The sequence below is a fragment of the Panthera onca genome, chromosome D2 (assembly GCF_046562875.1).
Source record: "Panthera onca isolate mPanOnc1 chromosome D2, mPanOnc1 haplotype 2, whole genome shotgun sequence".
NCBI lineage: Eukaryota > Metazoa > Chordata > Mammalia > Carnivora > Felidae > Panthera > Panthera onca.
This window is the reverse complement of record NC_138349.1, coordinates 65786094-65811993: the sequence shown is the minus strand read 5'-3', so window position 1 is coordinate 65811993 and position 25900 is coordinate 65786094. Positions and strand designations below refer to the sequence as shown.

At 39.1% G+C, this 25900-nt stretch overlaps 1 protein-coding gene across 35 annotated transcripts in view; it reads right to left on the bottom strand.

Moving 5' to 3' along the window:
- Window positions 1–25900, bottom strand: part of ANK3 (ankyrin 3) — a 687918-nt gene that overhangs the window by 83734 nt on the left and 578284 nt on the right. For 30 of the 35 annotated variants that reach the window (XM_060642689.3, XM_060642719.3, XM_060642717.3 and 27 more), the window contains 2 exons: window positions 19488–19611; window positions 14494–14596 (listed from right to left, as the gene is read on the bottom strand). In XM_060642689.3, coding sequence (XP_060498672.2) covers window positions 14494–14596; window positions 19488–19611 — 227 coding nt within the window. Of the gene's footprint in view, window positions 1–14493; window positions 14597–19487; window positions 19612–20905; window positions 21862–25900 lie in introns of those variants that run through there. The other 5 variants (XM_078434269.2, XM_081790540.1, XM_078434283.2 and 2 more) reach the window with 3 other exon arrangements.

Below are 25900 nucleotides of genomic sequence, written 5' to 3'. Positions count from 1 at the left end.
AAATGATCAGCTACCACCCTATTTGTCTAGCAGAGGGAGGGTGCACACTTTATGGAGAATTACATCATCATCGGGTGTGTCCTGTCTACAACTTTTTATATATCATGTCCAGCATGGCCAGAGCACATGAACAAAAACAAAATAAAACAGATACCATAAACAGACTCCCAGGTCATCCTACATTTTGAAGTAAGCAAATAAGAACTTTACAACAGCTTTGATTAGTATGTTGAAAAAAATGAAGGAAAAAACAGAGGAAAGAAATGAAAAGCTGGATAAGTTAACAAGGCACTGGAATTACATAAGAAAGAATCAAATGGGCATTTGATCACATCTAAATACAATGCCAGTTCTTGACTAGGCACAATAGAAAACGGGGTCAGATAATTGGAAGTGTAGATGGAAAAATGTACAAAAGAAAGGATTTAAAAACAGAATGGAAAACACAGAAAATAGTATGAGACATGTGGAACCCAGTGAAAGGTTTTAACATGTGCAATTGGGCTCTCAGAAGAGAAAAAGGCAGAAGCTGTATTTGAGGAGAGAACAGCCTTCCTTTACTGGTCTCCAAGACAGATAGGGACAGAGCCTCAGGCAGAAAATGGGAATCTTTTCTGGGATTTCCCAGTGACTTAGGAATCAGTGGGAATTGGGATTTCCCAGTGAAATGTCTCTGGCTTATTACTTCAGTAGATCATGGATGAAAAGTCTTTCTGCTCCCGTGCAGAGAGCTTCCCATGAGCTTAGTAGTGAGCAAACAGCCAAGAGTCACTAGACAGTTGTGAAGTGTATAATATGAGGAATAAGATAAACAAATAAACAAACAGAACAAAAGCAAATCAGAAGAAACTGAGGCATTTCAGTGAGAAGAAAACTTAAAATGTTTCATTAATATCCAGAGAGAGGAGATCTTTTTATACTTATAAAGCAATAAAACACTAAAAACAAACAAACAAAAAACTCAGAGAAAAAAATAACTCATAGAAAGTAACAAATACGATAGCATTAAAGTTGAAAAAATATCTAGAAGTTAGGGGGAGATTTTCAAATGTAGAAAATAGGAGAGCATACAAGAAAGCAGAGGATTATTTCAGGAATTCCAAACCCATTTGTTTTCTCAAAAAAAAAAAAAAAAAAAAAAGAGAGAAAAGTTTTAGAAAGAAAAAAATAGTGAAATAGAGAAGAAATCAAAGAAATAATTCAAGAAACTTCCCCAAAGCAGAAGACCTAAGTTCCCAAAGTAAAACAATCCACTTGAATGACCAGCATTATGAATATAAACTGACTATAGCACATCATGATGAAATTTTAGAATCTGGAGACAAAGAAAGAGCCTACAAATTTAGAGAGGAAAAGTGATCACACATGGCAGACTTCCACCAGTCTTTTAATAGGAAAAACTGAAGTTAAAGGCAATGGAGCAGTTCCTTCAGCGTCCTGAAAGGAAATGATATTCAATCCAGAATTCTAAAACCAGGCAAAAAAAAGGTACGGAAATAGAATTAAGATATCTTCAGAAATATACCCCCCCAAATATATTTCTCATTAACTCTGTAAGGAAACTATTGGAAGATGTATTCCATCAAAGTGAAGGACTCAACCAAGAAGGGGAAAGTTTTAGGTCTAATATAAGAACATAGAGAATTTTCATGGTGACAGGGAAGGAAGACCCAGGAGGACATCTATGCAGTGGAACTACAAGGAACGTGACAAGTAAGAAAGCTCCCAGAGAGATGAAATTTATAGAACACCTAATGAATGTGATCATGTTGAGAGAAGATTGGCATAACTGGGAGGAACTGGTGGACTGGACCAGTGATATGTAGAGAGAACACCAAGCAAATGCAAAAAACTCCAGGGAAAGCAAAATATTGTGCCAAAAAGAAAATTCAATCAATACATTTCGCATCTGTGGAAAGCATTTACATAGGCATAATAGAAGCACTAAATGCTGGCATAACCAAAGTAAAATACAACTGTTTGGGGGAAAGTAAGGGGATGCAAAGTGTGCATGGTGGGAGAGAAGAGGTATTTAAAAAGTAACAACTTCATCTTCCATTTTGGGAAGTGAATAAATAATTCCTGAAATGGGTGAAAGCCAACAAGAAGCCACATACACATTTTAGACACACGAAAGCACATGATAAGAGCTATCAAAAGGTACGCTAAGCAGTTGTGTCTGGAGAGGAGAAATTGGAGGCTGAAGGTATATATGTGAATTCTTTTTTTTTCCTAATGAGTACGTCTTATAAAATGACATGGCTTTTTATTTGTTTCTATAACTTCAATAATAAAACATAAATTTAAAAACTTACAGTGAATTACAAAGATTTTTTTTTAAAACGCTGAAATCAAATTGGGAAAGAATTAGAGTCAACAATAGCAAGGTCCTAACCCCAAACAAGCAACACATCACTTCAGAAAGTTCCTAAATTCTATATGGATTAACCAAAGATTGTGTGTTAGTGTTAGTCCAGCCTTATTCACCAATTTTACTGACTTCTGGAGACTCCAACCAACTAACCTTCAGAATAGGGCAAATATTAGTATAAAGTTGGTGGTGATACTCACTTTAATTTTTTAGCACAGTATCAATCCTACATTTGGGGCCTTGAGGTCACTTTTCACAAAGGATCCATTTTTTTTAAGTTCTAACAAATAAGTAATATCACTCCTCCTTGGTAATTACAGTAAATTATTTACCTTTGGAACTCTTAGAAACATTCACTGGCAACATTAATTATTGAAACAATGAATTATACCATGCAAGGAGGTATCACTGCCATCATGTACTATTTATGGAGGCAGGAGTGTGCCAGCACACTGGGGTCCCAGGTCCCTGTCAGTCCTTCCTGACTCCTTTACCTTTGCCACACAATGAAACTTTGTCAGCATACAAATGAACAAATGTAATATGAGCAAATGTACTTGTTCAAAATGATGAGCTGTATGTTCCCAATATTTGTCCCAACTTTATTTTCCCCAAAGAGGTTTGCTTACATTTATGAGCAGACCTATCAATTTTAATAACCTAAACACAAACAACATGTTCTTCCCACACCATATCCCTTTAAACACAAAATAAGGCAATTTAACTGAACCTATATTTTTTGGCCTTTCCTTATCTTTATTTATTGAAATCCCTTTTGGAGATGCCCCAACATGACTTGATGGCTTTATGGTCCTTGGTGAATTTCTTAACTTTTCCCAGTCTCAGTTTCCTTTGAAATTTTCAAATTGAGAGTTGCTTGCTGTGGACATTCAATAAAACTGTACATCAAGGGGCACCTGGGTGGCTCAGTCAGTTGAGTGTCTTGACTCTTGATCTCATCTCAGGTCATTATCCCAGAGTCATGGGATTGAGCCCCATGTCAGGCTCTTTGCACTGAGCATGGAGCCTGCTTAGGATTCCTCCCCCCCCCCCCCCCCCCCCCCCGCCGCCGCCGTCTCTCTCTCCCTTTCCCTCTCTGCCCCTCCCCCACTCACACATGCTCACGTACATGTATGAGATGCTCTTTCTTTCTCTCATAAAAAAACAAAATAAAAAATTTAAAAAATCTGGCACCAAGGCCAGTGTTGGCATGGAGTCATATTAATGTTTCTTTATAAGTATAGTAATTTCTACTTTTCTTTTTTTTGTATTCCATTATTTTAATTTTATTCCTTGTTTTTGTACAATAAAATCCATAATTTGCATAAGGCATGTGTTTTAATAACAGCACTGTTATTTTTTAACTTTTTAATTTTCTTATTAATTTTTTTGTATTTTATTTTAATATAATTTATTGTCAAATTGGTTTCCATACAACACCCCGTGCTCATTCCAACAAGTGCCCTCCTCAATGCCCATCACTCACTTTCCCCTCTCTCCTACCCTCCATCAACCCTCAGTTTGTTCTACTGCATTTCTGCTTTTCAAAGGACTTTCATTTATGCTAGCTCATTTGTTAAAATACAGTAATCGGGGAAACAGCAAAAACAACAACGTTCCAGTGCCAGCACCAGTCCTTTACAGTTACATACACAGCATGCTTATATCAAATCAATGGAGCCCGTTCAGTTAGAAGAATGCATCTTGTAAATGTGTAGGACTTGTTGACTCAAAAATGCTTAATGTTAACAAGAGCAATACCAACACTTACTGTGTGTCAACTCAATGTCAAGGACTGTCCTAGACCTTTACATTCATGTATCCTTTGAATTTCAGAACCTCGTAGCCCTAGGAGTAATATTATACCCATTTCACAGGGTACAGAACTGAGGAAACTGAAGTTCAGAGAGAAACTTCAAAAATGTGACAACATAAAATCAACACTCAGCACTGGGTAGCTTTAGTTAGTAGAACACTGTGTTAAGGAAAAATTCACACTGACTTAATAAGACGTTTTACTCCCACATCAAAAATGATATGAATAAGCACATCAGTTTTCATCTTGGAAATGATGTCAAGGGCCCTATTAAAATCAAAATGCACGTTATTCAATAGAGTCCAAAGCCTGACTAATGATGATATCACAGCCTCCATGAGCTTAATACTTTCCAAAAATAGCTTCTCACTAGCCCTATTCATCAGAGGAAAGAAAAGAGCAAGTATGCACTGGCCTTAAAAGAGGACATGCCCAAATGCCCAGGTCTGGAAATTAATGTCCAGGCTTGGAAGCAAAGAGGCAGGGAGCAAGAAAATATATGCAAGGAAAAGAAAGAATAACCAATTAAGTTCAATATTAGATAATTCTCCAGGCTGCCAACTGTCAAACCCCAGTGTGGGATGACACCAGTGAAGATCCTTCACTGTCAGCTCTGCTGCCCCTGGGAGGCAGCAGAAGGTAGTCCTGTAGGTTAACTGGTGGCCTTGACATGCTATTGTTCACATAACTAGGTAGACCTCACAATATCAGGTCACATGCAAAATGCAGTGCAGCTAATCTGAAAAACTGTAAACACAGTGTAATTAAGAAACACCTGGGGCACCTGGGTGGCTCAGTTGGCTAAGCGTCCGACTTCGGCTCAGGTCACGATCTCACTGTCCGTGGGTTCGAGCCCCGCGTCGGGCTCTGTGCTGATGGCTCAGAGCCTGGAGCCTATTTCAGATTCTGTGTCTCCCTCTCTCTCTGCCCCTCCCCCGTTCATGCTCTGTCTCTCTCTGTCTCAAAAATAAATAAATGTTAAAAAAAAAATTAAAAAAAAAAAAAAAAAAAAAAAAAAAAAAAAAAGAAACACCTGGATGACAGCACCAGACTAGGAGCCCATGGAAGGAAAGGCTTACAAGAACAATTTTACCCCATGACCACAAACTAGACAGGACCAGGACAGAGGAACCCATGTGGGTGTCAGTTCCCTTAAACCAAGAGTACATGACTTGGGTTTGACTTTGGCTACTTCATGTCATGGCCCAGCGAATGACAAGTTGATCACCTCACTGAACCTCCATTTCTGCATTGGGCAACTGGTAAATAAGATTAACTGTCCTGATTTACTGTGAGAATGGAATGGCTGAAGTATTGTGAAAGTGATTTGAAAATTTTAAATTGCTATGCAAACAAAAACACAGATAATAATAATCCTAAACTTCCCAGAATTTTTATAAGTGAAGATAATTAATTTCTTAAATTGGTAAGACATTATAGTCTTCTATGAGCTTTTGAGATAGCATATGCCTTACCAGATGAAGCAGCCTGCTGGATTAACAAATAGTGGTGTTTGGGCTGTGACAAATACCTGCATAAATATTGACTCTCCCCATGGTGAACATGCTTTGACAGGTGCGCCATATTTGGCGTATGAGAGTGGCAGCTCAGTGGTCAGCAACAGAATGGGTCCAAACAGCCATCGGACCTAAATTCTATTCTCAGGCCTATCATCTCGTGTCACTTGAAGTGAAACTGAGCAAGTGAAATGCTGCTATCAGCTCCAGCTTCTTTGTCTGTATGTGGTAATGATAGTATCTAGTCCATAGGAAGCTGAAAGCATGACATGAAATGATCCATCGTGGATCCGTGTTGTGGCAGGTACCACAATAAGTATTATAAGTATTGTAATCTACAGCAAACTGAATGAAATGGCAAACTGCTATGGGTCTGTATAGACATCCAGTGCAACTAGTTGGAAATATTCTCTTAACAGATGGATTCCATCTTTAAAGACAAAAAGTCTAATCTATAGTAACTGAGAATAGAATGGTGGCTACCAGAGGCTCAGGGATGGAGGAAGAGGGGGGATATTGATTAAAGCATACAAATTTGCAGTTATAAGTTTAGTAAGTTCTGGAAGCCTAATATATAGCATGGCGACTAGCTAATAATAATATATTATATTCTTGAAACTTGCTAAGAGAGTAGATCTCAACTACACACAAAAAGATGGTAACTATCAAAGTGATGGATATGTTAATTAGCTTGATTATGGAAATTATTTTACAAATATATCAAAACATCATGTTGTACACCTTTAAAAAATGGATTCTATAAAGGAAAACTTGATTTAATCAGAGAATAAAATGAAAATTAAAGGTTGACTAAAGCAGGTCTTTTTTTCCCCCAAAATATTTCTTTTCTTAAAGTCAACTATTGCTACACCTAAGATTTTATTTATTTATTTATTTATTTATTTTTAACGTTTATTTATTTTTGAGACAGAGAGACAGAGCATGAACAGGGGAGGGTCAGAGAGAGGGAGACACAGAATCTGAAACAGGCTCCAGGCTCTGAGCTGTCAGCACAGAGCCCGACGCGGGGCTTGAACTCACCGACCGCGAGATCATGACCTGAGCCGAAGTCGGCCGCTTAACTGACTGAGCCACCCAGGCTCCCGCTAAGATTTAGTTTATACTAAAATACAAACCATAGAATCTGAGCTCTTTGGAACTTCCAAATCTGACTGGCTTCAAAATAATTTAGCTGTCAATTTCCACAAAAGAAGGTGAATCAAGGTCAGCATGGAAGGTGTTAACACATCAACATCTAGTTCAAGATGTCTAAACTAACTGTACCACCTTAAGTAAGTCACAACACCAACCTGTCTGCCTTAAAACATAATGTGTAATCTTGCTGACCAATCTGTGAGAGGTGTTGAATGGATCACCTGAGAAATGCTGGCAAAGCACTCTGAAGAGAAAAAGCAGCATATTAAATGTCACTAGTCAAAGGTGTTTATCTTCCAGGAGACTATCTCTAGCAAATCTTTAATCCCAGGCTGGCTACCTTCTGCCACCATGCACATTTCTGAAAGCCCCTTAGAATTACCTTCACAACCAGAAACAGGAAGACCAGTCTGCTGATGTGGGGGCAGGGGAGGTGCAGGAGGAGAACGGAGTGAGAGGTAGAGAAGGAAAAACTGGGTATTAGCATAACCAGCTTTTGGGATTAGGTGTTCTTCTTTTCTATTACTGAGATAATTGCTTAGGTCTTGAAGTGACAGACGTGCAATTTCTTCTGAAGAACCTTCCAATTCACTTACGACTTGCTAATATATCAAGTAGTACATAACATTTATATGACTAAATATACATGAGATTGTCCTTAGCCTAAAAAAAGACCAAGTCTAACCCAGAGGATCTGGAGTGAGTACTGGGCTGAGATAAATGAGAGAGTTACAGGGAGAGTGGTGGAAAGGATGACAGCTACTTCCAGGTATGGGGAGGCTAGAACAGGGCCTCTAACTGTGACTACAGAAGGACCTCACAGCTCCCGTTCAAACAGCCAATGCAACCATTCGCACACTACTGTAGTTAAACCTTCTAACTACACTACTGTAGTTAAACCTTCACTATTAGAAACCCTGCCACTCATCCCCTTAGACATAAACCATGTGGGCAAATCTGGTATGAGAGAAGGCTGCAAAATGAAAGCAACCTCCTAAACGAGGGCCAGGGCCACACAGCTGCTCTGTATCTCTCTCTTCACAGACGTGCTGCCTCTAGATCAACAGAATTGAAAGCAAATGGAAGGCCCTCATTCCTCAGTGATCAATTAGCAAAGAATGTTTTTCTAAAAGTTTTTCCTTTAGAACACCCAAGTTTATAGCTATGCTCTTAAAAAAATCAACTATTCTAGAGAGAAAGCATAAAACAATAGAATCTCAAGTTTGAATGGCACTTTAAGATGCTGGAAGACTTTCTATGTTGCCCTTGACATGTGGTTGTTTATGTCAGGTTTGATCGCCACAATACAAGCATATTAGTGAGGACCAAACCCCCAATTAAACTGGCTTAAGATGCTCCCAGCCCCTGAGGGATGGGAGGAAATTGCGATTAATTCACTGGTTTATGTAGCAGGAAAGTCTGGGAAGGACTAACTTCAGGCAATGGCTGAATCCAGCCATGGCTCAAAACATGGTAGGAACTGCTTGTCTTCATGCTCCATGCTTAGCAGCTTTGGGTTGACATCATCTTTATAGCTTAGCAACCCCCAAAAACTAAAGAAAGTCTCAACTTGGAGTCTCATTAGACTTGCCTAGATTTTATATTTTAACCTAAAGTAATCACTGTAATCCAGGAAAAGGAATGCTCTCAATGGCCAGATTGGGGCCCATCCTTAGAGGGGAAGTGATTTCTGATCCTTGTAAAGATCCATTGAGAAATGGACAGGGGAAGAGGTTTGACCATCAGATCCTGTCTCCCACCTATGAAAATGGAATGGGTGTAAACAGGCAAAAACAATTCATATCCCTAAGTGATTCCTGCTCTTCTATTTTTGAATAACTACCAGAAATTCATACTGGATTAAATGTTTCTGCCTGCTGTATACATGCATCTCTTGGTCTTACAAATACTTCTAGGGTCATTCAAAGGAACTATAATTAATTGGTTAGCCTGCAAAACATTTTAGACCACTATCATGCCTTCTACCTCATATCTATGTGATGGTCAAGTATTGCCATTCCTTTAATGATGCTTTATATGCCATAATTTTTAGCATAATAATTGTCTCCATAATTTTTATAACTTGTTTCTGAATAAGTTGTCAGTTCCCTTTAAGTCACATTAAATAAGGATTTGTTATTAGAATTAGACATAAGCATAATAAAGAACACATGTCTGGGGGCGCCTGGGTGGCTCAGTTGGTTAAGCATCTGAATTCAGCCCAGGTCATGATCTCATGGTTTGTGAGCTGGAGCCCCGCGTTGGGCTCTGTGCTGACAGCTCAGAGCCTGGAGCCTGCTTCAGATTCTGTGTCTCCCTCTCTCTTTGCCCATTCCCCACTCACATACTCTCTCTTTCTCAAAAATAAATAAACATTAAAAAGAAAATTTTATAAAAAAGAACACATGTCTGATTATAATCTTTTCTGCTAAAAAAATGGGTAAAGATGATGGTATCACATCCATCTTAAAAATACCAGCAAGTATGAGATCCTGGAGGACAGAGTATAAAGTCCTAGGGCTCTTTGATGGCTTCCTTCCAACACAGAGCAACACAGATGCACAGCCGCTAAGGAAGCAGCCTGGAGCCACATGGCCAGTGACTCTGCCATTTATCACCTGTGCCCCCTGGGGTGAGTTAGCTGACTGTGCCTCAGTTTCTTCACCTTTTTAATGGAGCCAAGAAATTATCTCAAATGTTTTTTTTGTGAACTATGAATGAGTTAATACTAGCAAAACACTTAGAATAGTGGCATATAGTAGGAGCTCAAAATGAACTGTTTTCACCATGATCCCCATAAGCATCACCACCATACCTCTTGACACAGCATCTACTAAATATTATGCCATTTACACATGAGGACTGGCTGATATGGATCACACACAGCAATTCCATAAGCCATACCAGACAGTTGCTTTCAATAATTATGCCAGAAGAAATGAAAGAACCAGTCTATTGTATTCATCCTAGACAACTGGGCTTCAATCTGGAATCATCCCTTTTCTTATTACCTCCTATTTGGAAATGAATGTTTCCAAGCACAGATGTTGTTCCAAAACAATCTGACATACACAAGTCAGAGCTTATAAAACAAATACATTAGATGTTGAATGATCAATATACAAAAAGATCCCAACCAGAGTTGCTTTAAATAAGTGATTCTTATGCAGAGATGCATCCCAGAATCACATGTGGAGCTTTAAAAAACACATGTGTCCAGGAACCCAGCCAGGAGACTCTGATTCTATAGGTATCTTCTTTCCAAAGAGCTACTGTGATTCCAATGTGTGCCCCGTTAAGAATTCTAGTAATCTTGGGGTGCCTGGGTGGCTCAGTCCGTCAAGCATCTGACTCTTGGTTTCAGCTCCAGTCATGATCTCACCGTCCATGGGTTCAAGCCCCACATTGAGCTCTGTGCTGACAGTGCAGAACCTGCCTGGGATCCTCTCTCTCCCTCTCTCTCTGCCCCTTCCCTTCTCACGCATGCACTCTCTCTCTCTCTTTCTCAAATAAATAAACTTGAGAAAAAAAAGAATTCTAGTAATCTCTACACCCAGCAAGGGGCTCGAACTCACGACCTCAAGCTCAAGAGTCACATGCTTTTGCCAAGAGTCACATGTTTTTCTGACTGAGCCACCCAGATGCTCCTTCTCCTAATTAGGAATTCTGACTAGGAATCAGGGGCTTCAGCTCTCGGTGCACTAAAAAATCCTATGCTAAGCCCCTCCTAGCCACTGAGCAATCACATTTTTTCAAGTTTTTATTCTAATTCGTTTAACATACCGTGTTATATTAGTTTCAGGTGTATGATATAGTTATTCAATACTTCCATACATTACCCAATGCTCATCACCTGACAAGTGCACTCCTTAATCCCCATCACCTATTTAACCCATTCCCTCCACTGATAACCATCAGTTTGTTCTCTATAATTGAGAGTCTGTTTCCTTGTTTCTCTTTTTCTCTTTGTTTTGTTTCTTAAATCCCACATATGAGTGAAATCATATGATGAGCAATCATATTTTAAAAATTCTTTTTTTATATTTATTTATTTTGGGGGAGAGCACAATACGGGAGAAGGACAAAAAAGAAGGGGACAGAGGATCTGAGGCGGGCTCTGCACTGACAGGCTGACAGCAGCGAGCCCAATGTGGGGCTTGAACCCACCAACCATGAGATCATGACCCGAGCTGAAGTCAGACGCTCAACTGACTGAGCCACCCAGGGGCCCTTAAAAATTCTTTAAGATGATTCTCATGAGCAGTCAGGGCTGAGAGTCACTGCTTTAAACAATAAAATCTTCTGACAAATGAAAGGCATGATTTATTTACATATATATTTTCTGAGGCATATCTACAGGTGACTCTTGATTGCAAGGTAAAGGGAAGGTAAAAGGACAGGGAGTTCATTTCATGGATAACCCAGTATCACAGTGGCAAAAGAGTCCACTCTTGATTATCTGGGGGAGAATTAAGTGGTTTACAAACTGATCATGATTCAGGCTCAGCAGGGCATGAGGACGGGCTCACTTCTCCCAACCCCCTTCCCAGCTCTGGCCTCCACACCTGCCTTCAACAGCACAGGTTCTTAGGAACACGCAAGTAGCAGGCCTGTGCTAATTATCCTGAATCTCAACTTTACTTTCACTGTGGTTAATGTGCAAACTCATTAATCAGCAGCACAATAATAAAGAGGCAACTAACTATGCTTTGTATAGGTGAGGTCTACTCTTGTTGAAAACAAGCAACACATGGAGAGTTCATTTTTATTCATTTTCAACTTTATGTGTCCAAGCAACTTTAACTGGGCAATGATAGGGCAGTTTTAAATCTGACAGTAAGTCATGTGTCCTTGCTTCCAGAATTCTAAATATTTCAGGCTTCTGGCATGCTTTCAGACATAATCAATACTGTGGAGAAACTCCATTTTGAAGTTTATAAATACAGATTTAAAGGCATGATGGATACAAACTAATAATGTTTGCCACTTAATTCTGATATAAAGTCTGTGCTTTATATTAAGCATCCTTCTAAAGTAAATGCTTCTCATTAGTCTTGCAAAGTACACCTAGACCCTTCCCTTTAGCCTCTCTTTGAGGAATTAGCTTCGTCTCTCTTCTATAATAAATGAGATACCAGACACTAAATAACTTAACACACCTCTTTCAGATTTTGTTTTCCCCTTTCCTCCAAGTTTGTATTTTGAAGGTATTCAAACAAATTAAGAAGTTGAAAAAACTATATAAGAAACACCATTTGCACTTCACCTAAATTCAACATTAACATTTTGCCATGTTTGCACTTGCACGAGCTCTCTCTCTCTCTACACATGTATTTTTCTTTTGGCTGAACCATTTGAAAATAAGTGGCTGACTCAATGATTACTTCATTGCTGAAAACTACAGCATGCATACCCCCAGAACAGAGACATTACCCTGTAAAGTTTCAATAATGTTGTCACTGTTAACAAAACTAACAATGATTTTCTAACAATACAGCGAGTACATTGTCAAATGTCCTCATTTGTCTCTAAAATGTCTTCATGTCATTCATACTTTTTTTTTTTTTTTTGAATCTCTGGTGATTTTATTATGAAGTTGTGTGGCCAGGAATAATGTATGTGTTCCACAAGGAACACCTGTCAGATCATGGGATTCTCTGTGGTCATTGGAGAAAGCAACTTCCTACCTCTGCAGTTATCAACTTAAGATTTATTTGTAAAGGTTTCAAGATGTCCTAAGCTCTTCTTTCCCTTGACTAGTCTAGAGAGTTGTTTGTGACATCCACAGAGGTGCTTTACAAACTGAAGCAGCAACAAACTCAACAAGAGAACACCAGCTTTACCTTTAAAGTTTTCTTTATCCTTTCTTTTCACAAATTTTTCATTCTGTTTAAAGCTACCCCTTCCAGCCTCCCTGAGTAAGCAGGTGTTGGCAGTAGCTATGAGGTAATGGTGCGAAACCCCTCAGAAGCCCGTTCACCACCTGTAGCATGGCAATCATCTATATTTTAAGGTTGATGTGCAGATATGGAGAGGAAGTGTACCTGGCAGTGGGAGTAGTGGTGATGGTGGTAGTGATGGTGAGGTCATGGTGATGATGGGGGTGATGGTCCCAATTTCAGACCCTTGCCCTCAAGTAAATACACATTCAGAAATATAAACCATCATTAGATTCAATCAAGCATTTAAGATTCCATTATAGAACTAGGCACATACTTTATATATGACCAAAGTGTTACTGATACCTAAGGAATCTCCTATCACCTGCAATTTTGTAAGTTTTGTGGGTTTTCCTTAGTCATGGAGAATAACAGGCATTTCTACACTGGTGTTATAATATATCCACTAACGTCTCATTTCAATTGGGAACATGAAGAGATCAGAATCACCCAACCAGGATAATGACCACAGCCAACCAAGAGAGAGCACCTCAGAAAATCTCAACCAATACCTGCGCAATACCTTAACACCCAGGAGCTTAGCTCCATTATTTGAAACAAGTGCCTTCTTTAGTGCTAATACCCACTTAAACCATGACATGCTATCGCACCTATAATTATTCTACAAAGGCTGTTTGTGTCTGACAACACACTGAATGGCTACTGTATTCACCTCTGTAAAACCTGCTCACTAAGAATGTTCCAGAGAGTGTAAAGCAATAAAATATTACTTGCAGGTTCTTGTGAAATTCCATGTACATCTGTACGTCTGGAAGTCAGCATGTCCCAAACACATGGGAGTCCCTGAAATCTGACTACTGGCTACTTAAACCTCTAACTTGTTGATAATGTTACTATCACGTATTTACCTGCTCCAATTTACCTTCATTGTTCAGTGAATAAGTAAGTGTAGCATGATTTCATCAATTATTTACATTGCTTGAATATGATAAGCCACCTTCAAAATTAGTTTTATGGCCCATTGTTAGCTCATGACTTCACATTTAAAATCAAGTATTGTGTGTATCCAGAATAATGAATAACCCTGAGCCCTTATGCAGCAGGATTGCACTGCTGGAACTTCCTGCATTAAGCCAGTATCTATTCAACCACAATGATCAGAAAGAAGAAACTGTGTGAACACCAGCAGAGATTCTGGTAGAAAACAAAATACTGTCATATCTTGAGAAGGCCCATCACAGGCAGCTTTGAAGCTAAGGGATCAAAGACTTGACCAATCTCATCTTTAACTACTTGCTAAAAACAATTCTAGCAAATTCCAGCATGCACCCACAGTTTGTTTAGGAAAATCAAACATTCATGTGGATAATGTCAGCAACTTTAGCTACCAATTATTATTAACTCTCTTCAAAAAAACTGAAGTAGATTTGATCTAGAAATGAGAAAGGTATCTGTGTCATTCTTAGGACTTTCTGAGTTCCTCTCTGTGGGCTTTTGGGGATTCACCTGCAGAAGACCAGGCTATTTCTGTGTATGGCACAACTGATTTCTTTCTCCCCTCCCCCCTCTTTTTTTACAATTGATTTTTTTCCTTTTTCCCTGGCAGTACAAGAAGATTTACAAATGCAAAATCAAACATGCAGAGGTACAGATTTTGTCACAGAACAAAGAGCTCAATTCAATCACAGCAATGAAAGTTCAACAATCCAACAATATTTTAAGGAGGATGCATACCTGCTCTTTGGATGGTACAAGGAGTTCTTCAATCATCATGCTGTCCCGCGCATAGGAGCTTCTGTTCAAGGTGTACGACCTATCCGAACTGAAGGAGCGGAGGCTGTTGTATTTACAGTTAACCATTCAAGAGTGGTGGATGATGATGAGATGAACAAAATAAAATTAATGCATGCAAGTTTGAAAACAGGCAAGATGGCTAAAAATATCAACAGAAGTTGTTCTTGAAAAGACATTATCAAAAATAAAATCCCTTAAATTTGAGGAAATCTCTTAAGCTTAAACAATTTCATGATCAGATTTTGTTTAAAATTAGGCTAAATGGTGTTAAACCTGTGACAATATGAAATGAATGAAAACTCTGGATGTTTCACTATGATAGTTGAACTAACAGGGTAACTGAGGGTAACTGAGAAGAACCAGATGACTATAGATAATTTGATAGTTTAAGAGATTTTTCTATGGTAAGGCCTTATCTCAGAGTCTCCTTTATCTGTTTACCTTGTACTATTGAATGGAATTATGTCTGCTTCAAATGGGTCTGTTCATAAGACTTTGGAAACTAGCTATGGGTTTGACCTATTAAGAGTTCTGGTTTATAGCTGTACTCATGGAAAACATCAAAAAGGAAATAGTATGACAAATATATCTTACATGATCTTTGCCATCTTTCTCGCCTTGAAAAATTCAAATTTCATGTATGGTGATCTTATCTTTCCACACTCTACTCTTTTCTTCCTTATGCCTTAAATTGTTCTCCTTCCTAGCTTCTTTTAAATCCTCTACACAGCCCCTGACTTTCCCAGAGTGCAAGCCCCCTGATGTCCTGAAGTGCCTCTCATATACTGACCTCTAAACTAAAAACCAATATGGAGGGTTGCAGGGGGTGGCAGCAGAAGGGAGTGAAGATGGTTGAAACGTATGAACTTCCAGTTATAAAATAAGTCGGTCCTGGGAATACATACACATCATGGTGACTTAGTTAATAATACTGGATCAAGTATTTGAAAGCTGCTAAGAGAGTGACTATGTGTGGTGATGGATGTTAACTTGATTTATTATGGTCATCATTACTTTGTATACCTGAAACTAACATGTAATATGTCAATTACCTCTCAACTTAAAAAAAAAAAAAAAAAAGAGTAAGGGATGCTGGGAAGCTTGCACATATGCACATAGGACATGCAGGCTGATTGGGCTCACAACTAATCTGAGCCTTGGCAGAACACCTTGTGATTAATCCTCTGCAAACAGAGGACAGAAACTTGTGGGGAGGTGTTTGAAGCCATCTGCCTCTTACCTCCCTATCCCACCTAATATGATAGGCTGTAATAAGGTAATTTCTCATTGTCTCTTGTTTCCAATGAGGTCTGACACTTCCTGCCCCACCCTCCTTGGAATAAGCTGCAGAGCATGAAATCACTTAGCTGCAGTCTAGAGTCGACCCCCTGCAATGCAGCATCCCACAGCATCCCACAACTACCGTAGAACCTTTTGTTCTGGTGTTGTCCTTATTGGTATGGAGGACAAAGATGGTGGGAAGTTGCTACCTGTCACTGCCCATGTAAGTAATATACTGAATCTAAAATGTAGCCGCTTGAATCTTTATCAGTAGAATCAGTAAGACGTTGGCCTTGGCCTTGGCTTGTGTAAAAGAGCAAAGAAGATGAAAACAAGAACGGTTCCTTGCTTTGCACAAAATGACTTCTTTTCCCCAATGTTCCCTATACTAAAGATTACCCAAGGTGGGTATTTTATATCAAGTTACAGAGGCCCCTGAATTATAGGAATCATTCAAAGGGTCCACACGAATGAGGAGATGCATTCTTCTAGGATTAGAGCCTTGGCTTCCACCAGAATCCTTGGGGGATTTTTGACCTCAAAATAACCATCATTCTAGAGTCATTATCTAGTGTATTCAGCAAATACACTGATTCTTATTAGTAAGGCACAATATTAGAGACTGGATATAGAAGCAAAAACAAAAAGAACTAAGCCTTATTTCTGCACAGAGATTACCTAGTAAGCCATTATCTGGCCACTTGCATGGGCGGGCCTTCTGGACCCAGTCACATGATACATAACTCTTCCTTTTTTTTTCTGGGTTACTTGCAAACAATTTTTTGCAAACTGCATTACTTGCAAACATCCCCCTATCACTCCTGTTTCTAGCCCCTTACCATCCCTCAAATACAATATAAACTTCCTAAAAGCAGATACTGCCCAAGAGAACTTTCTGCAATGACAGGCACTGTTCAATACGTTGGCCACTGGCCAGGTATGGCTGCTGAGCACCTGAGGTGTGGTTATTGTGACTGAAGAATTGAACTGATTGTTACTTAATTTTAACTAATTTTAATTTAAATAATCTTATGTAGCTAGGGGCTATACCATTAGCGTAACTTCTAAGTAGTCATAGCAAGGGTCCATATCCCCCAGTGATATGGTTGGGAGACACCACATTCATTTCTTTAAGTTCTGGTTCCCATTGTACATGGTAACGCTGTGGTATGTAAGAACAACTTTACAGTAGATGTGAACAAACATGTAAACATTAAAAAAATTATTACATATTCATTTCAACTTCGGCTTTAAAAAAATCTAAGATTTGTTGATTTTTAAAAAATATTCTCTTTCTTTTAACTTCTATATGAGTGACAACTGAAGAATATCCTAGAACTGGGTGCTGTCAATGGGAAAGCCTAAAGATGTCTTTCTTTTACATAACGTCTAAGTTCCTACTCCTCACTGTTCTGGACCAAGTTACGTTAAGACAGATGGAGTTCATTAAGCTTCACTCTGAATCCTTAATACATCGAAGTCCTTTCAGCTACTAAAACTAGATATTATTTGCATGGGGGTCTGGAAAGCATTAAATTGTTTTCAACTAAGGTCAACTATATTATTTGTAGCCATCAGTATACCCTACGTGTTAAATATAGGAAGTGTTAGAAAAACACATGCCTCAGAAGTCTAAAATTATATGAAGGTACCTAGCACAACCCAAACAAAACAGCAACTAGCAAACAAACTGCTTTTCAAATCAAGATTTTTTTCTTCAAACCCAGTGAAAGTTCTCCAGTTACTTCATGCATTACACAAACTTAGTTAAAGGAAAGAAATTCCTTAAGTACTCAATTTTGCATTAAGTCACATTTCTTGTCATACATTCAGTTACTTGCTAATTTTCTAAGAATTACAAAAATGATTTTCTAATGCAGAGCAGGAAAAAAACAAGCACATTGCAGCACATCACAGCACAGCACAGCACAATGCTGAAGAAAATAAAAATCAGAAAATGAGTCAGGGAAGGGCAGAAAAACACCGTAAAAGTGACATATCTTCTTACCTGATCTTGGGACTAATTTAAAGTATTTTTAGAAAAACACAGGAGAAGTAGAAAGCAAAAAAATCAGACAGGGAAAAAAGAAAAAAATGTTATGGTTGAATGAGTTACACACTTAATGTATTCCTTTTTAAATGTTACACTCAGAATATTTGGTAATACTCTAACAATACTTTAAGAAATATATCAGTGTTATAGTTTTGTCTTGTTTTTTTTTTTTTTTTTTTCAGATTTGCCTCTGAGCATAACATGACTTGCCAATGTAAAAAAAATGAGTTACATATAATAGCAACAAATAATAATGGGTGCAATCAAAACCAGAAGTGTGAAAGCCTTAGGAAAATATGCTGGTGTCATCTCTCCCTGAATGTCAGCCTCTATAATTTTCTATATACAAATGATTGACTCACAAAATGCAGCTTTTACATATCATCTGAGGAAGAGAATCAGCTAGTTATTGGATTACAAAAGCTATTAAGCCTCTAAGTAGAATTTTCCCTTGAGATCCTTTGAGACTCTGTATGTTTTTCAGTTTAACTCATGGCTCTGTATGATTACACGAGATATTACATATTTTTAAACAGTTATTTTCCTCTTCTTATTAATGATCCCCTGTTACACTGAGATCTTAAGGACTTTTATAAATATATTTATAAAGCAAAAATTCTATGAAGTTACATAAGGTTCCAAGTTGTATTAATAAAAAGACTAGCTCAAAGAAAAATCAATTCAGTATCTAAACTTGGCCACATCAACAACACTGAGAATAAACTCCCAGGCTTACTTTGTGGGAAGTGCCATTTACTATTAGACAATGAAACTTTTTACAACAGATCCTTAAACTATAGGAAAATGTCCCCAGGGTTCTAGCTTAGAAAGTTTAATTATTAGCTTTAAAATAACTTGACTGTCAGCAAACATGCTGTTAAACCAACCAGGGAAAAGAAGTCCCCAGATTCTGGACAAGGTCCTGTTTCTTTCAACCAGTGTCAGGTAAGTTTGAGCCAAGGTTTTTCACATGCAAAAGTTTTATACTTCAGTTTTAAAGGCTGAATTTGCTACCATTCCTGTCCGCGACTTTGGGTAAGTCATTGCAACGCTCCTAACATGTCCATAGTAAACAAAGTAATGCCACAGTTTTAGAGAGATACCCAAACACTTGGTAGACAATTCTAATAAGCTATATGTAATCTTTTTTAGAATGCTCTCTTAAGTTTCAATCATGAATTATTCTTTCAGTGTTAGAGAATAGTGAACAATCAATACAACTATTTCATACTTAGTGGAAAATAAGATTTTTCTTTCACTATGGAACAAAATTTAATTTTTAAACATGGAGACCACACTGACTATCCCAGTTTTATCAGTGAGCTCTTTTGCCATCATGCTTGAAGCATGACTGCAAGGTGGGGAAAAAAGAACCAACACTCAACATGTTCAATCACGTAAAACCAAGGACTGAGAAACCACAAAAGAAAACAGCAGAGCATGTATACCAGAGTTGAGAACATTTGAGAACATTCTACCAAATTCACATCCTCATCCAAAGAGCACATTTGGGGATAATGTGAACAATGAAAATGATTTTGGTTTATGACAAATCATGGTTGTATTAAGGTAACTATGAAAAACAGCAACAATAAAATACCTGGCGGAACGGGCCCCAAGACTAAAGCCCATGTAGCCCTCTGCAGGGAGAGAGTCATCGCCCAGCTCCTTAAGGTCCTGGGGCCCCAGGTATTTGTCCGTGTCACCTGTCATTGCGTCCTCACCTGTGGATGGACAAAGCAAACCACAATCAGAAGCTTCCCTTTTGAAAATGCATTTGTTGTGGGGAAAACCACTCCTTTGATCACCAGCAAATCACTCATTTTCTCATAATCCCCTACCCCCTGGATAATATCTGTAACTGCCATTTAGAAGGAAAAAGCATAGGTAGAGGTTAGTCCATAATTTCAAGAGTGAATTTAAGTAGCGAAAGAGCTCCTGGTGTTAAGTTTTCCATATTAAAATGTCTCCCCTGTCTCATTTCCCCTCCTCAAGCCCCGGCTGACTAGAAGGCTGACTAGAACGGTGGATCTTTTACTTTGGTTAGCTTTCCATGCCTCACTATGACAAGGGCAGCTCGTCTGAATGGACGTGGATTGCAAAATAAGAGCCACCTCTCCATTACCGTTCTGGAAAATCATATATGGGAAGGGAATGGACTTTCTTTTTCAAAATGGTCTTCTCACACACAGGATTCCAGTTCGGGGCTTATGGAAGAAACTAGCAAGTTATTTAATCTGAACTATTACTGCTTAATAGTTCAAGGAAAACCTTGAAACACATCAATTTTGAACTGTTTCTACACCAACCACAGTAACAGCTCAGTGCAGCTGCCCCAGGGCTGGAACCCTACTTGGGAAGGAGCTCTACTTTCTGTAGAGACCAAATGTAGAGACCAGCAGTTTGAAAGGACTGATATAAATTGCTCTTTGCCCATCAATACAAAGAGTTAATTTCGTAAAACTTTTACTAGCTACATATGCACAGCATGACCTCACGGAAAAACCACATTCCAAGAGTGACAGAGCAGGTTTTTCAAATGCCTTTTGCCCTCTGGGACGTTTCCCATCCTTTTCAAAACGTATCACAGACTGTGGAAAAGTTCATTCCGAAAACAGGCAAGCCTATCTCCTTTTTACGACTCTCCTTGTCTTTCTGGACACAAGCATGTCTGGCTGAGAGAGATCTCAAAAGCATGTATGTTATGTTTTCTCAAAGGTAAGTGATTCATCTGTTCCAGCTATATTTTCCAATTCCTTCATTTGCTACCATTTATAATTTCCATTCATTTAAACCCAGGAAACCACAGAGCTTAGCTTTTAAACTACCAATCAAGTCTAAAAATACACTGTCAACTACTGTTTTTGCAAATATAAAAACTAAACAGATCTGTTTTCTACTACTACCCGGTACCAAGAGATTATTTTAAGTAACTATTCACAGCTGGGCTATTTGCACATTCACTGCACATGAAACAAAAACAGCACACACCAAGTACAACTTAAAGAAAGAGCTTACTCTGCGGTAAAGCCATTTCCACCAGGCGGGGCTGATCAAATGTTTTCCTGATGTTTCCAGGAATTCCTTAGGCAGTGATTTAGAATATACCTCCGAATCAGCCCAAACAAACCGACCCCTGGGGGTGTATTCACGTCTTCACCACCACCGCAGAGTCCTGCTCAGCATCTTTGTCTTCTTGTAGGCAGTGGAGGACTTACACATCTTTTTCTACTCATCAGAGTGCAAAGATTTTCGATCTTTCAGACCAGAAAAAATAAAAATAAAAAAGAGCAAAACCTGGCTACACTTAATTGAGAAGACCCTTTTGATCACTCTGCAGACATCCTTTCAAAGCTCCTTCTGATTGGACCAAGAACTCCGCTGGCAAGCCTCTAGCAGGACCGAATGGTGACATAAATGCAAGCCCTTGAGTTATTTGTATGTAAATATGAGGACTGCTCCAGTGTAGACTTTCGGTAATTTGATACCAATGCCCGGTGCCTAACCGGGTAACCGAGACCGCCTTAAATCTAGGGAGAGCCGGCGAGCGGGGTGCTGCGTTTAGTCAGGAGGTCACTCTTCTCCAACATGAATGAAGAAACGGCCAAGCCAGGTAGAAGAAAAAAAACAGAACAAAACAAAGAAATGGCCCAGGCGGGGAGTGGCAGGGAGCTCCAGGCAAACTTTCAACTTTGTTCTCAGCTGGGAACACCGGGAGCCCTGGTTATTTATGGTCCCTGTCAGGTGGAAGGAGGGGAAAAAAAGAGCCAGAGGGAGGGCCTGCCCTTGAGCCGAGGTGCTGAAACTGTGGGGCTACGGGAAGCCGCAGCGATTCCAGAAGCTCTCCGAGAAGCGCCTGAGAGTACATGGATCCCCACTGCTTTTTGTCAAGAGTTGGAAGAAAGGAGCAGAAGGAAAAAGCAAGTGAATGTCTGCTTTATTTTGGGCATAAGTTCTTTCGACTCTTTAACCCACTCAAAGGAACTAACTGGTCATCCCTCCACCACCAACCCCCCCCCCCCCCCCCCCCCCGCCGCCCCCTTGAGAAGGCTCTGGAGAGAGCTCCCAGCAGAGAGGAAGAAGCATTTGCTGCGAAGGGCAGGAAACAGCCCGGAGGAGGCACTGCTGTCACTTTGCTGTTACGGTGTTTCCCTCCCTCTGGGACTCCTGGCCTCTCTCTGGGTCTCCCGGCCTCCCTTCCCAGCTGCTCCACCCTGTCTGTGTTGGCAAGTGGAGGAGAAAACTAGCAGGAATTCTGCATCCTCCATTTGGGTACACTAGAGAGGCAATTTCAATTTCTTTTTTCTCAGAATAGCTGGAAAATGAGGTTAGAGAGTAAGTAAAGGGTTTTGAACGGTCTTGCTGAAATCAGTGGCATATGGTACTTTTTTCTGATTGGGTCTCTATCTCTTGGGTTGTTATCTAAAGATACAGAAATTTGAATCTGTATAACTGATGAAGTGGGGTACAGATTTATTTTTCCTGGATAAATGCCTCAATCAATGAATCAATGGCTCATCTAATATTAAGACAATTGGAGACCTGGTGCTTTAATTTGACGAGACTGACTGTAGTCAGCACTGTAATTATGCCGCGATAGAAGGAAAGCCATTTATAATGCCTGGTACACATTGAAAAATACTCCCAAGCAAAAGAAAAATTTTCAGTTTTGTAAAGAATGGAAGGGGAAGTCATGGTTAGAATGGATAAAAGGGCTAAACATTAATCTGTTTTCCACATCTGCACTTAAAATCCAAACTGCTTAGCGAAACCTCATTCAACGACTGTTGCTCATTCAAGCTCCCTAACAAGGGCTGCAGTGAACAAGTTCCTTCCTTTTGACTTCTTGGCCAGTCTTTCTCTTTCTCTGGCCACTCCTCCACACCTGTTGCCCTTCTGTCAAACAGAATTATTTCAGTCCCTAGAATTCCTGAAACACTTTAGACTTTGAACCACCACATAGGGTGCACTCTTGATGGAACCTTCACCCCTCTACTTCTCCAATCTTTGACTCTAAAATTCCTCCCATCCTGTACTCACCATCTTAAGTTAGTGGTTCTGCATGTGGGCTTCCCTTATCAGAGTGTACTGCCGGTGAAAACATCTGTTTAGTCTCTCCCACTGGAGAGTGAGATCCCCTAGATTAGGAACCAAATTTTCCTGAGCCTGGCATATTGCAAGTGCCCAATAAATATTTTTGGATTTCATCATTGCTTTTATTAAAGAGTATGGTTTAAAAAAATAGACTCTTAAATACAGAGAGCAAACTGGTGGTTACCAGAGAGGAGGTGAGTAGGGGGATGGGCGAGGAAAATAAAGAGGTAGGTAATGTGCTCGTCTCTGCATCTATGTGCCTTGGCAATGGCAACATAGCACTCTTCTGACAAGTCAAACTTGATGGCTTGGTATACAGTTAAATGGTAATAAGGTTAAGTTTCTATTCTTCTTTGCCCATCCTTCTTAAACTTCAAAAATGGTCACTATGAAACCAAAAGAAGCCCAGAGTTGAAATGGGGTGAGAGCTGTCAATATATTTGGCCAAAGATTAATTAAAATAGCCTTACCACATGGTGAAAACATTTCTCAAAAGGCATGGCAAGTAGAAACAAAGGCAATGGTATTATTTTAAAGCAGTTTTGCACAGTTAGTGCTCTGGATTCAAATCCAGGCTTCGTCATTTACTAATTAGCTGACCTTTGGAGCACTGTTTACCCTGAGTCACGGTTTCAACCTTTACAAAACTGGGATAATAACGCTGCCTTCCAGCCGAAGCCTTCTTGTGGGGAATTAAGTGAAATAATGCACAGAAAAAGGACTTAACCTGCTCTGTTAGTGTTATTCTGTAACACAGCTTTGTCTAGTGCCCAAACATCTGAATTCATGAACTCATGTAGTTAGCATTTAGATTGCTAGTATTGATAGTGGTAAAGGCAAAATCCAACCACAGCAGCAAATGTCTCTGCTTTGTACCATGTAACACAAGGCCTGGCTCATATGGACTCAACAAATATTTGTTGATTGATTCAATGAATGAATAATAATAGAACAAACTCACTCTCCTTTCAATAAGCAAAATATTCTATAATTTTGTATACCAAAACTTCGAAAAGCATGACATGAGTTGTGTTGGGTGACTTGTTAACTGTCTCTAATCCCAAAAATATTTTGATTGGTAGTAGCTTCTGACCAACATGCCCAAATGTAGATAAGCTAACAAAGGTAATTCTATGACTGGACAGCTCTGTTATAATATCAAACATATTTAGTTGAAATATATATATATATATATATATATATATATATATATATATATATATAAGAACCATGTCTCTTATATTCATGTGTACTGCCTTTAAATGAATTTGGGCTGGGTCAAGTTTTCAACAATAAAGTGCAGGGGAAGTGATTTTGCATGCCGTTTCAGTTTTAGTTCAAGGAAACCTTGCAGTTTCTTCTTGAGTCTCTTTCAAACACTAGTTTGGGGGAAGCCAATCCCAGTGTAAGAAATTTGACTACCATGAGACCACCATGATGTAAAGAAAGTCAAGGTGGCCGTAAGGAGAGGCAGCATGGAAAGAGATAGAGAGAGGCCCAGTTAGTGCTCAGATGTTCCATTCGTCCTAGTGGGGTTGATAGACTATGAATGAAGATACCACATTGAACATTCTGCCATATTACTCCCACCCCAGCTGCTATCTGACTGTAATCTCAGCAAAGATCTCAAGAATCCAGCTGAACCTAATGAATCCATACAACCATGGGAGATGAATAATTAAAATATTGAGGTAGGTTGTCACAGTGTAGTAAGCAGTGAAAACAGAGAGGAATGAGAAATGACAAGGTCCAAAAGTCGGCCAAAGAGGTCACACGCTGATTGCTTAATGCATCCCTAGTGAATTAAGAGTCAGCTCTGTAGTGTGCTACTCAATTAGCACAGACCAAGTCCAGGAAGACCACACTGGTAAATGCCACTAGAGGAAGCCTCATCTATTTAGTATTGACTTTGTGCCTCTTAAAATTATGAGCACTGAAGTTCTCATTGTTAATCCATTTCTGATAATAAAATACCAGAGACTGGAAATGTAATGTTTAAAGAAGAACACAAAACACCCCAATCTATTGTGATCCCACCATTCACCAAATAATAAAAGCTATTCAGAGGATTTCACTTCAATTTTCCAGCTATCTCCTCTTCCTGGTCCTCCTATCATGACTAGGTTAAGAAAAAAGTTTCTCATACCACAATCAACCTTTCAAAGATCCACACCCTTTGACTACCAGGAAATCATGCAAAATAGAATCAAGAACAAAGGAGAGAAAGAAAGAATATATAAAATGATTATCAGGACTGTAGTTGGTCAGATAGATGTATCCTCCTTTCTTTCTTTCTTTCCATCATTCATCTATATCTATTACCTACCTACCTACCTACCTACCTACCTATTTTTAGGTTTTTAAGTAATCTCTACACCCAACATAGGGCTCAAACTCACAATCCCAAGCTCAATAGTTGCATGCCCCACTGACTGAGCCAGCCAGGCACCCCAGCCCTCACTCTTTTTAGATTCCAAGTCAATGGTTCAGGTCAGCATGTGGTGGAATATACCGAACCCAATTCCTTGCAATCTTTCATTGTGCCCACTAATATCCTTTTTATGCTGAATAGAGGAAACAGTTCTTGGCCTGATATTTGAAAGTGTTTCATATGCCCTAGGAGTTCTTTTCTCCTTTCTTTTTTTACATGTAACTTTTTTTTTTAATGTTTTCCATGTTAAGATCATCACCAAGGAATACTTTTGTTGCTTTTCTAGGGGTTGAAAGTTGTTTTCCCATCTGTCTGGAGACAAGAATCATAAAGAAATTTCCTTAAGGTAAGTGTACCAAATTATATTGTCTGAAACTTTGCTCAGAAGTGCTTTATTTCCCTGCTACGAAATGCAGAATTTTCTTCTCAAGGTATGTATTTTGTAAACTTATAGAGTTGCAAGTAACAATACATAACACCTTCAAATG